Source organism: Passer domesticus, chromosome 3 (genome assembly GCF_036417665.1).
Source record: "Passer domesticus isolate bPasDom1 chromosome 3, bPasDom1.hap1, whole genome shotgun sequence".
Classification (NCBI taxonomy): domain Eukaryota; kingdom Metazoa; phylum Chordata; class Aves; order Passeriformes; family Passeridae; genus Passer; species Passer domesticus.
Window position 1 is genome coordinate 31816370 of NC_087476.1, and position 13144 is coordinate 31829513.

Genomic DNA, 13144 nt, shown 5'->3' on the forward strand with positions numbered 1-13144 from the left:
GCCTGAGGTACTGCGGGGCGCAGCGCTGCTGCGGCCATTTTATCGTCCCGGGGCCGGGAAAGCCGGCGGCTCCCGCGGCGGGCGAGCCGCGGGTCGGGCAGGCCAGCGCCGTTCGCGGCGGCGGCGCCCTCCGAGCCCTCGCCCTCCCGCGCTCTCGGGGACGCGTGCGGCGGAGCCGCGGCCAGGCCCGCCTGCCCCGACGGGCGCCAACGGGCCCGGCTCGCGGGTGCCGGCGGCGGGCGCGCTGAGGGAGGAGCGGGCGCGCTGCCGCCGCTTCCTCCTGCGCGGGGGCCGGAAGGCAGCGCGGCCCGGCAGCGGGAGAGGGCCGGGCCTCGGCGGTAGTGCCGCCGTTGCGGGTCAGCCACCCAGCCTTCCGCAGTGGGGGCGGGCAGGCCGGGGGAAGGGCCGGGCCCCGCCGCCGCGCTGGGCGATGGAGTGAGGGAGCGCTGCGCGGCAGCGGGAAGATGGCCGGTGGCGGCGGCGGCGGCTGCAGAGACAGCTTGTTTCTGGAAGGTGCGTGCAAGGCTGCGAGGAGGGAAACGTGGCCCGCGAGCCGCGTTTCCCTTCTGGCGACCAGTAAAGGGGCACGGCACGAAGTGGGGAATGGGGGAGGGAGCGTGTGAGTTCATATGGGGTGGGGGGTGGGGGTTATGGGTCCCCTTTGGGTGCGACGACAATGAGAGGTGGCTTCGTGGTGGGGGAAGGGTGGCCGCCGTGGTGAGGTCTGGTGAAAAGAGACCTGCTTTGCAGGGAGGGCTTAGTGAGGGCGATTTGGTTGGTTTTTCTTTTTTTCCTTCTTTCTTTCTTTTACTGCTCCGAGACGCTGGGAGTGCGGTGTTTCTTTCCTTTGTCGGGGCAGCGCCGAGAGCAGCCCGGGCTCGGTGCGGCGGCAGGAGCGAGCCGCGGCTCGGCGGGCGGTGGGCTGGGGGCGGCGGGCAGGGTGAGAGGGGAGGCCGGGGCTGCATTGCCCTGCCCTCAGTCCGCTCCCAGGCCCCGGCCTAGCCCGTATTCTTTGGCCCCACCATAAAATAAGTCTTCGCCTGCTCCTAAAAGGCTCCTGTAAAGGTTTGGGACTGAGTTTAATTTTGTGAGGGGGGTAATGCTTATAATTGTGATACGAAGGGGATGATGAACCTTATTACTTGCATTTCAAAGAAACCTTTTGCGTTTGTAAAGCGCTGACTTTTTTTTTTCTTTTTGTTTTTTCTTTCTTTTTTTTTTTTTTTTTTTTTGTTACACGGTTTTGGTGTCTTGAGGGGTTTTTCGTTTATCACTATAAAGCTTTTAATTAAAATGCAAAAAGCCTCCTGAAATGGGGATATTTTTAAACTGTTGAGTCTTTATAGTTTCATTGATACATCAAAAAATTTCCTGCTGTAGTCTTGCAAAATTGCTATAAGCACATGTTCTGATGGCATAGACCAGTAGGCTGGTAAATTCTGCCAAATTACCATGATGATGACAAAGAAAAAAATAATGAAATTAAATACTCCTCATAAGCAGAGTTTTTCAAGTCAGGAATAAGTTTAACATGGGAGATTTGCAGTACCTGTATTACACAGAACATAACCTCTCGCAGATTTTCTCTTGCTGCAGGGTTGGAAATTGGCTTTTTATTACAAGACATTCTGGAGTAGATATACTGTGTGAACAAAATACTGCTTGTTTTTTTGAATAATTAATCTGGAATTTTGATGTTCAGAAATTCTGGTTAATAACCGCTGTCATGTTACCTCCCTTATACCTTTAAAGGATTTGGTGGTGAAATGCAGACACCCCATTTTTTTCCTGAAGTCTCCACAGACTATGGTGAGGTTTGTGCAGACAGCTAAAAGTGTCAAGGTGATGACTAGTCACTGTCTTCTATGTGCACCTTGAGTACTTGCTGGCTGGTCACATGGCTAAGAGAATATGCATTTCATATGCAATATTCACACTTTTTTTGCTTACGAATTTTTATTCCAACAGCAGGAGCAATACAATACTGGATAGCATCTCCATTTGAAGCTTTGGTGCCACAACGGATGAACTGAGCTATCAGCTGGTTTTGTGTTTCCCATTGTTTGGAGACACGTTCATTTTAGGACTGATGATGTGATAGAAACACTTAAGAGTGCAGCCACATGTGAAGAAAACCTAGTGTAGATGGTGGTGACAAAAAATTTATGGGGGTGGCCAAGTCCTAGTGGGTCAGTCATGCTTGGGCAGATTTAGTAAGGGCTGGTAAAATCTGTACTGATTTGAAGTAAAGGGAAAAGGTTTTCAGATGTTATTTGATAGGTACTTACTAGAGATATTTATAGAAAAAGTACAGGCATAGAAAATCTATAAATACATATATATACATGAGATTTTTGGCAATCTGCAGTCTGGAAGGGTAGCATATTAGATCAACCTAATGATGTTGCTGTTACCCTAAGGCTAGACAGGAAAGAGAGTTCCACATTTGTGAAACAAGTATAGTGGGGACAGAAAAGGGGATTGAAGTGTGCAGAGCAGGAAATATGGCAACTTCTATTGCTGGATGATGGTTATTGATACGTGAGCCTAGAGCTGTATCTATAACTTGTCTGAGTGTGTATATTTTATGGAGTCCTCTGTAGGCTGTGTAAGCAGCAACCAAAAATTGTTTACTTAATGTTTTCAGAGGTGTTTTCTCAAAGGCTGGCAAAGGGGAGGGGCAGGACTCCTCTGTCCATCCCTGCCTTAAATGTGCACAATAGAACTGTGGGTGAAATGGATGTCAGCTCTATCACCAGTTAAACTCAGCCTGAGGGACACTGTGCTGCTTAAATACATACCTGTGTGTGTGTGTACTTGCATGTACACAGACATTTCTGGTGCTGTCCTGCTTATGTTGACTATCAGTCAGACTTAAGAAAATGTACAGTTAAGTGAAATAAATTACTTTTCAGTATGACAGTTGTTCAGAATTTTGGTTTTGATTCCACATGTCCGGTGGGATACTGCTTTTCTTTCATTTAGTGTAACAGATGTTACTGTGAAGAAATGTGTCTGTCATTCTACTGTAAAAGTGCTTCCTCTTAACATTTTTATTATTCTATTCTCCGGTAAAAACAAAATGGTCTTTCTGAAAGGGTGTTCCTTGAATGATTGATTTGTTGCCTTTCTGGTAATACCATTCTTAAACATAGTGATTCATAGTAATTCATGTTTTTTGTCCAGTTCTGTGTATCTAATGTGCATAATTTTTATGCTGTATTATAAAGACAATTTAATGGAAATGTGAAAAAGATCCCTAGGACTATAATGGAGTCTTTTTAAAGCTGCATTTGTTACCATTCTGAAGCAGTGATAATAGTTGATTGCGTATATGTGGATATACAGGGCCTGTGTGATTACTTCACTTGAGGTGCCAGGACTGTTAGAAGCGTGGAAAGTACTCTATTTTTGTTATTTAATCTAGATGCAAGTGAAATTAGTAAAACTGTTCTGAATTTGCTTTTTTAAAGTGATGTTTCAAAGTTATGGGCCGAACATGGAGAAATTGCACTAACAAAGTATTTTTCTTACATAGAATTCTTTTCTGGTGTGGAGGAGGAGAAGTTTAGTGATTAGAAATTTGCGTCTGCAGCAGTTCCTGTGTTTTTAAATTGATAGTCACGTCTAAAATATAAAGAATGGCAAGCAAACTCATTTGGACTTAAGGTAGGAGGCATGTTAAGGATGTGGGACTGGAGAGTACTGTTGATCATTACCTTGGAGAAAAATTGCAGGAACTCTTGTTTTCTGACTCCTTCACTATTACTGAATTGCAAGGAAATTATAATTTCTCTTTTCCAACATGAAATTTAAAGTTTACCTATGTTTGTGCAGTAGATAATAGGTAAACTTCAAAATACTTTCCAGAATAAAGGAAAAATATATTAGTCTTTCCTATTATTTTGGTCTCGTGGTGATTACAGTAATGATGCCGAGAACCAGTATTGAATTTTCTTTATGAGGATCTCCTGTCTAAGGAATGTTGCCAGTCTCTAGCTTCAGAGCTGTTGAGATATTTAAGTGCAGTCGTGGCAGGAATTTGCTCAATTTTCATTCCTATTTCTTGGCTACAGGTTGCGTAATAACAGTAAACAAAACTATGTGGTCTACCTGTTAGCAGGAGTAGTATAAACTTCACAGTTGTCTGCCAGAGGATTCCAGAAGACAGCTTTGTTCTTCTTTCAGTTCACATGTAAAGAATTGTCTCCACCAAAGCAAGAGTTGTAGACTTACGTGTTTTCTTAAAGGTAGCTGAGATTCTGGGGTGGTAAAGAATCGTGCAGCTTTTGTGTATTAGTGTAGAGTTACAGACCTACCTTTTGAAGTGGTGGTAAGCCCCTCCTCTCTTTTTTTGTTTCTGTTTTTAATCATACCAAGAGATCTCTGACTGGAATAATACAAATTAGGAGGGTAGAGTGGAGTTTATATTCAGGTAGAAGACTTGAAACATTTCTACCTGCCAGACTTTTCTACCTGCAAGACTCTTCTCTTTATTTTCTTCTTAACAGTGAAATTTGATTATTAATTGTTGTAATTGTCTCTGATAAATCTCTGGTGCTTTGTTTGTGATCTAATGGAGATTGTGATTAGCTTGAAAATGTGGAGAATAGTTGTTTCAGTTGTCATTGATCTTCTGTGTCTATATGAACTCCTGCTTTGTGATGTTGAATTCTTCTCTGGTTTACATCTGTCCCATCAATGTCCAGACAGCTTCTGTTTCTTCTGTTTTTCTTGTGAGGTTTCTTTTTTTTTTTAATGAGAAAGTGTGAAGCCTGTGACTTCCACAGCTTGTTTATAAATCCCAGTCCTTGGACCCATTCAGACTTTTTTTCCAGTACTGCACATATATCTTCTTAGACTTGAAGAATGTTCAGCTGTCCTGTCCAGTGGTTTTGAGAATAGGAAACCTTCTGGCTTGAGTAACAGGTTGTTTTCTATGAATGAAACTCACTTGTTGAGAACTATTTCTCAACAAAGTCAAATTGAAAACATTTCTTACTGTCTTATTTTTTTATCCATGCCAGACTAACTTGGGTGATAGGTGACATGAAATAAAAGGAAAGACAGGGTGCTTCTTAAAGTATGTAGAAAGATACTAAAAATAAACCTAATTTATTTATTACTGCTCTATAACATATGTTGCAATATGCTTGGGAGCACATTCTAAGGTAAAAGCCTTTGTCCCAGTCCTCTTCCACATCATCACCTCCTTAGTTTTGAGACAGGATTCTAGGAGCCCAGGCTTGTCCTGAGCTTTCTGAAGTGTAAAGGATCTGTGCACAACTTTCTGGTTTTCATTGTGGAGGCATTTAGTATTTGGTAGTTTTTTCCTGAGTAACTGTTGCTATGTCCCACTTTGAGAAAACTTGCTATAAGTTTTCTCAAAGTGGGACATAGAAGCTTCTGGTGTTTGGGATGTCTCATTCACTATTTTCTGGCTCTTGGGTTTGGTAGTAAAGCGCTACTCTTTCCTCAGAAAAAGTACAGAATTTCTAGTAGGTTTTAGTGGCAAAAAAATTAGTTAAATGAGAATGTTCCTAAAAGACATCCTTACACTCTTCTTTATGTAACTATAAGTAAAAAAGCAATAGTACTAACGAAAGTAGTAACATTAATATGTGGTGGGATAGCAGACATTAAACCAACAGTTAGCAGATGTCATGCTTGCACAGATATGAGCCCGTTTAGATATTTCAGTCTTTCCCTACTTGTTTTATGTACAAGGATAAAACAAAATGGATTATTTATTTTAATGGTTTCAACAGCAACTTTGTTTTTTATTACTGTTGTTTCTGGAAGACTTGGATTTGTACATGGATTTGGTGCAGTATCAGACTCCACCTAGTCTATAGTTTTAGCTTTGTCTCATAACTGAGGAGTATCACAGTGTTTTGTGTTGTAGCAGATCCTACAATATGAGAATAGCCACTGAACTTGCCACTTTTAAATACTGCTTTGTAAGAATATGAAGGTTTTTTGAGGCATCTCATAATTTTGCCCCCTTCCTTCCCAGTAACAGGATCATCTATTTCCAACCCCCTGCCATAGGCAGGGGCACCTTCCACTAGACCAAATTGCTCAAGGCCCCATCTGACCTGGCCTCAAACACTTCTAGAGTTGGTGCATCCACAACCCCCTTGGGCAACTTCTGCAAGTGCCTTGCCACCCTCAGTGTCCTTGGCCAGTGCTTTCTTACAAGTAACAAACATGGTAGCATAACTCTTGTTTTTCCAAAACTTAAAACCCTCTTATTTACAGAGATGTAAAGGTAATTTTTTTTTTTTTTTTTACTTTTTTTACCTTACAGGTAAAAATACAGAAGTTCTGTGAAATTTGCTCGCTCCATTAAGCAGGGAAGTCAAAATTAGTGTCCCTGAAGTGAAGGTTTCAGTACTGCCTGAGCATGGTTCGGTTTGCTGCTCACAGGTGTTAGTTCCTTCAGTCAGGGGTCAGGGCAGCGAGAGGATTTGGCACAGGACAGCATATGCTTTCATCTGTGTGTGCTGCAAAGAAGAGTGTGCACAATAGGTTAAGATGCTGCAGGAGGCTGAGAAACCGAACAAAAATGGAACTATTGTGGTGGAGGATATTGTAGAGATACCAGGAACAAATCTGGGTTTGGGGAAAAAGGACAAATGTAATTTTCTTATCTTGGCAGCTCTAAAAGGCACTTGCGTTGTGGGTGAGGGGAGCGCATGTGTTAAGTTCCTTTCTTTTGGCCCATATTTTGGCACTCACTTGGTTTCAGTTTGGAAGTTTTTTAAGGTAGTGGTAGTTTTACATAGATTGAAATCTGTCTAATGCTCTGTACTTACTTTCTATGAAGAAAATTAAAGCATTAGTAAAATATTATTTTTCTTATTACATAGAATTAAATTTGTTGGCAGCTTTATCTTACACATTTAATTTTTAAAAGCATGTGTTCCTAACTTTTGTTTCTGTGTTCAGCAGCCTAGGATGCTTAATGCCTAATATTTTCAGGTTAAAATGACCTTAAGCTGTAATTAAGTCAGAATTGGTGTTTGAATGTCACGTTAGTGGGTGCGACTCCAATTTGGAATTAGAGCTGCTTGTACTCTCCACCACCCTGGAGACTTAACCACTTTCTTGCCAGAGAGATTGAACTTGCTCTGTTCTGTCTTGCCAGGTTGGCACTTTGCCAAACTTCTTTTGAATTTGCTCAGTGAAAGGTAATTGGTAGATGCAGGACAATGGCTTGGATGGGGGAGAGCATACAGCCACTCTTTACATGTGAGAAGAATAGGACATTTCCTGTTCCATCTCTGCCTGGTGATCTGTTAAGTCAGGCTAAGGTGTATTACATAGCTTAAACTTTGTAATAAGTGTTTTAGTATAAGAGCAGCTGTATTCTGCCCAAGGAGACACAATTGTTTTGAATAGCAGGTTATCTTCTGTGAAGAACGAGATTATGGTGAAGGCTGGAGACTGGAGGGAATAAATTAACAGGCTGTGGTTATTTCTTCCCAGGTTGGTCAGCAGGCCTTTAAAAAGTTTTTGTTAACAGGCAAGGGATGTAAGCACTGCATGAGGCAAGGAAACATTTCTGCATGTGTGTCACAGTAATTCCTATGAAAGAAGAATTTGGAGTGAAAGATTTTGGGGTATCTTTCTTTGAGTTAATCTTGAGTGATTATAGATAAAGAGCAGTGATGATTCAAAACTCTGTGTTAAGCCCTCCTGGCTTTTTGTTTGTTTGTTCTCAGACCATATGAGCTGAAAGCAAAGTCTCCCTGCTCATATCTCTGTGAGATTTAGTTTGTTTGTTTATTTTTATTAGAAGATTTGTCACAACAATGTTTTAGGAATGAAAAATACCAATAATACTCTGCTGGTGTGGTTAAACATATTGCTCTACGACATGATTAATATGTAATCTTAGAAATTTATGGCTGTAAGAAACAGCTGCAAAATATTTATTTTATGAGTATGTTTTTGTTCAGTGTCAGACAGTTGTTTCATTTGTACTAAAATTCATTCTACTGATGTATTTTTATTAATGTCATAGGATATAATGTTGTATTTGTTTGACATGTACAATTTTTATGGCTCATTTAGCAAAATATGAGTATCCTGCTGATGACAGAATTTAATACGACATTCTAACAGAAAGATTATTCGAGGGCCCATTAGATGAGAATTTGAACTATGCAGTAGATGTTAGGTTTCATATTTACAATTGCCTTTGTAATTTCTGAGGCTCACTTGTAGAAACATTTACAAGAGTTTGTTGTACTTTTATTTCTACCAAGGCTTACTGCTTAAGAAACAACTTAAAAGATCCTTTACAATTGGGAGTAAACTTTCAAAAGTGAACTTTGGGACTACGCTGGCCCAGGTCATTGTGATTGCATATACCTGGCCCTGGGACAGCAAAACTTGTGTGGAGATTTTACAGCTCTGCCATAAGGCAGGTATGTTGTAGCTGAATCTTTACTTGATAAATACCACAGAAAACTATCTGTCATTGATAAAGTAAAAAGTTCTTTGTCATGTAGCAAAGCCTATGTTAGATGAAAAAGCAATGCTTCATTAGGTGGAAGAAATGCTCTGTGCCCTGTGATAGAAAGAAAGAACTCATAGATCAAGGTAAGCAGGAGTTTCTTTGGATAGAGGTGGCTGAAAGGATGGTCACTTAAGAAGTTCAGTGTTTTGCTTTAGCTGTCTTTGGAGTGCTGTTTCCTGCAAAGTACTTTATAACTAGGTTCAATTAGCAAGCTGGCATGTGTTATTTTATTAAAAATGAATTGATAACCCATCTTCATTTTTATTGCTTTTATGAGTAGTTGCTGAGAAAATGTTTGTTTTTCATGGGATGTTGAAGTGATTTTTTAGCTTTTTAAACAATGAAGCCTACTTAGTGGATCTTAGTATACTGTGTCATAGTTGTCAGTTGTCAGTGCTCCTCAAACTCATTGCTGTTAGGTCTGGAGAAGTTTGGTACTTCCGTTACAAAGATTTCCGTGATCTTGATGCAGTACTCTAGTTGCATTATTTCACACCTTGCTGCATTGATGATTGCTAATTGAAAGGGAATTAAAGTAAATAGCGTATCTGGTCTGAGCAGAAGGTTGTTGCCTATATTGGTCTTGCATTTCTCTGATTTTTTTTTTTAAGAGACATAATGTACAGAGATCTTAACTGTCTGTGAATTTGCAGAGTCATAGCAAGACCCTGTGTGTGGGGCCATCCTGTATGGCCATGCAAGGAATCGTGCCTGCAGTTGACAACACAGCCAGGCCCACTGCCGGGTGCCGCTCAGAGGGACAGAGCTCTGCTGCCCCTCCCAGAGACAGTGAGCTCCAGCTGTGCTGCAGTCAACACTGGCACTTCACTGGCTTCCTGGCAGGTTGGCATTGACAGAAAACTAATCTTTGGGGTGAGGAGAAGTGTTGGTGGAGCTAGTCTATTCCTTTCCTGCCATGTTAGAAATCCACCTCAGCTGACTGCCGCCTTGTATGAGTATGAAAGCTTGCCAGTGTCTCTAAGAATTGGAGAAAACTCCAGGTATTTAGCCTTTACAGAAGGGCAAATGCAAATATTTTTCTTGCCACACAGTTTAACTAACTCTTTCATCATCCTTTCCCTACTCAATTATTTTCTGAAATGTGCTTTTTTCATGTGATCAAATATTTGAGGTTTTTTAATTGAGATTGTTGAGCATTTTCTTTGAATGCTTTTTTTACTGTCTGTTTCATGTGAATTTTGAACAATTGATAACATCAAAGAGATGTCTTGCTCTTTTTTTTGTATTTCAATTACATTTAGAGTTTCTTCTTATGGAAGAAACATTTATTGTGGAAGTGTTCAAGGCCAGGCTGGATGGGGCTCTGAGCAGCCTGGTCTAGATGAATGTCTCCCCCCTGACTCATGGCAGCAGGGCTGGCAATAGATGATTTTCAAGGTCCCTTCCAACCAATACCATTCTGTGATTCTTCTGTCCTGCATATGCAAGTTAAGTTCTTGCAGAGATTGTGGAACCTTTCTGGACTTTTAATTTCTGTATGTTTTTATAAAGGGGATAGTATCTATCTGACATAATTTATGAAACTTTACAGGATAAAACCAGAAGTATTAAATATTACAAATTCTTTTTTTCTTTCTTCTTTCTCTTGGTATGTAGATACAGTGCTTTATTTCAACCTGATATTCCAATTTCTGCAGCAAACATGGAAACTTTCTTGAAGTGTCAGTTGCCTGATTTCCAGGTAGTTTGTCTAGGTTATTAATCTTACTCTGTATGTAACCGCTTTTCAGCACTTTCTAAAAATAGATTGCCATTTGTTTAGTGCTGCTGTATTCTCAGTTGCACAAGCTTAGGTTTTATGTGAAGATGGATCCCATGGTGCATAAAAAATTGTGCAAATCACATGCATAATATACTATAAGATTTCATGCTGTGTTTTGCTCATCTTCTAAAACTATTCCAGTGTTCAGAATTTGAGGTCATCTGTGATTAATGTAACATACTGATTTGCCACAGAAAGTATATTCTGGAATTCTTGTTCAGCTGTCATCTTCCTCAAAATGGCTTGTTAGCTTTATATAATTTTTCATATTTTGAATGAATTGGCAGTTCAGAAATTGTTCTTAGGCTAACCTCACCTTTTATCCTCTATTTTTATCTATAAAATAGGAAAATACCTCTCTTAGACTTAACTTTCCTTAAAACAACAAAACTTTCTTCCTAATTTCTGAATTTTTGGTATATCTCCAAGTCTAGCAATAGAGGTCTTAGGTAAGTAAAGACTTCATAATGCTGCAGATGAAAAAATTACTTTATTGTTTGTTTCTCCTTTTTTCCCTGTTTATTGTTGGCTCCTGCTTTTGATGTTACTCAAATTATTTTACTTGTGTAGAAAGTTTGAGTGGGATTCAGATTTACTCAGAGAGGGAAAAGAAGAAAAGTGTCTGTTGTACTCCTTTTTGGAAGTTCTTGTGATGGTGGTGCAGTTGCTCTAGGGGTTACTTTGTGCCTGTGAACAGTCACTGGTTTTACGTGACTGGCTTCAGATGGGTTGGAACATCCTGTTCAAGACAGACCCAGTTAGAGCAGGTTGCTCGGGGATTTGTCCAGTCTCTGCTGCCTCTCAGGTCAGTGTGGTCCGCTCTTGAGCACACACGTGGTAAAGAGTAAGTTCTGTCTTTTGCAGACTAGCCTGTACTTCACCAGGTCATCCTAGTTGTCCTTCTTGAAGGGCAATGATGTTTTTCCAGACTTTGGGTACAACTGGCTGAAGTGTTTCTTAATCACATCTTCCTTGACAGTGGGTGATACTGCATTCTCACAGATTCTGCTGATAAATGTGAGGAACTGTGAAGTCAGAAGACAGAACTTAGCAGTGAAATGTGGGATGACAAAAAAATGGATCATCTTCTAATTATTTTTTTCCTGTCTTTTGTCATTAGGTTTCTGTCTCATTGAGCAGAAAATGCCCACAATTTTCTGTAGCATTCCTTTTGTTGGTGGTGCAGACAAAGAAGGCCTCTTGAAGTAGTTCTGCATTGTTTTCTGATGTTGTCATAAGGGCACCATTCTTGGGCGGGGTAGATACCTCTACACCTCTGTTGAGAGAATCAGTAGAAAAGGTGAAGAAGCATTAGTTGTCCATTGTGTGGTTATCATTGCTGTCTAACCAGATAAACTTTCAAAGGCATCACAAAGAAAAGGTTTAACATACTTCAAAGCTCTAGCCTTTCATCCTCCTCTCTTACTCCTTGTTAATACTTAAAAAAATGTTAAGCAGTTCAGCAAATGATCAAACTTAGGCAGTTCTGTGTTCTTCAGTCCTGTCATCAGTGCAATAACCTGCAATGTAAGCAGCCCAATATGCTTACAAATCCTGTAAAAAACCCAGTCATTTACCAGAATATGCAGATGATTTCCATCTTTAAACTACTTAACTTTCAAAAACACTTTTGCTTTTCAGGGGCATGAACACTTGTCCAGGAATGAATGCTCTGTATTTATCATTTGTTTTCTGTGGACATCAAGTTCTTGGAAGGGTGTGGGTGTTTTTGTTAGCCAGCTAAGAGATTGAATTCCCTTCACGTGCAAAGGAATGTTTGTGCTTGATATCCATTACACTGGTATCATAGAACTTCATTATTAAACTCTCTGCTTCATGTAATAGCTCGGCTCCTGTGAGGTTATGATTACAGCCTGTTAGTAGAGGTGCTTTTGACTGGTTTTTTGCCTCTGTAGCTAATTTAGGGAGTAGAAAGTTAAAGCATCTTTTAAGCACTAGATCTTTAAATCTATACCTATAAATGTAGATTAGGCTACAAATCCATAGAAATTTCCTTGGTATCCATAGTACTTAGGATAGTTTCAGTTCCTGGATGGACCTTACCGCTGCTGTGCTATCACAGCTGCACTGTGTTAGGGTGTTTGAACAGGAGGAGGGACCTGATATGGTTGAAAAATAACTTTTCCCCTCCCCTGCTGCTCAAGGGGTTCTTGCCTGAATTTGTTTCCTTCCCCAGCTTTTCTGTCAGTGCTGACATATGCAGGGTGCAGGACAAGAGCGAAAATCAGCAACTCTTAGGAGGAGTGGGGGGCCTGTAAAACTCTTCATGTAGTGCTGCTTCAGACTGTGAAAATGCAACATCACTGTGGTTACACAATTGATATAGTAGAGCTGATGGTATCAAAGCTGGAAGATAAAAGGTTGTTTTGCATAGAAGCCTGTCTGGAAGAATAATGAAGCAATGGGGAAAGTAAACCAAAAAATATTTCTGTGTCAGAGTTTTATGAGTACTTGTATCCTCTTAACAATATATCTGATGACTCTAAATGAGCAACAGATTAGAAAGCTTAGAAGCATTCTTTTTCATTTATTTAAATATGCGTCTGGATGAAGGCAATGATTCTGAGTACATTTAAATTAATTTACATTTTCTGTGTGAGCACTGCAGTATCTGATAAGTTGGTTGCAGTTGTGATGGTGTAAGCATTTGTGTGATGAGGCTTGCAGTGTTTCTTTACCAGCAACTGGGGAAAAAGAATGTAAACTTCAGGTCTTCCTGAAAAAGCATCTGGGTCCTGAACCTAACCTTTTTTTGACCTAGATTGTGTGTTTAGAATTGGTTCTTGTACACACAGAAATAGATGAGATTTCAG

The 13144-nt window shown here is 40.4% G+C and overlaps 1 protein-coding gene across 7 annotated transcripts in view; it reads left to right on the forward strand.

Annotated features, from left to right (window-relative positions):
- The first annotated feature begins 327 nt into the window (after positions 1-327).
- SENP6 (SUMO specific peptidase 6) overlaps positions 328-13144 on the forward strand; it is a 70617-nt gene continuing 57800 nt past the window's right edge. The window contains exon 1 of one of the 7 annotated variants that reach the window (XM_064412460.1): positions 328-513. In XM_064412460.1, the coding sequence (XP_064268530.1) occupies positions 465-513 (49 nt within the window). In that variant the 5' untranslated portion in view covers positions 328-464. Of the gene's footprint in view, positions 514-583; positions 620-660; positions 775-13144 lie in introns of those variants that run through there. The other 6 variants (XM_064412471.1, XM_064412468.1, XM_064412462.1 and 3 more) reach the window with 6 other exon arrangements.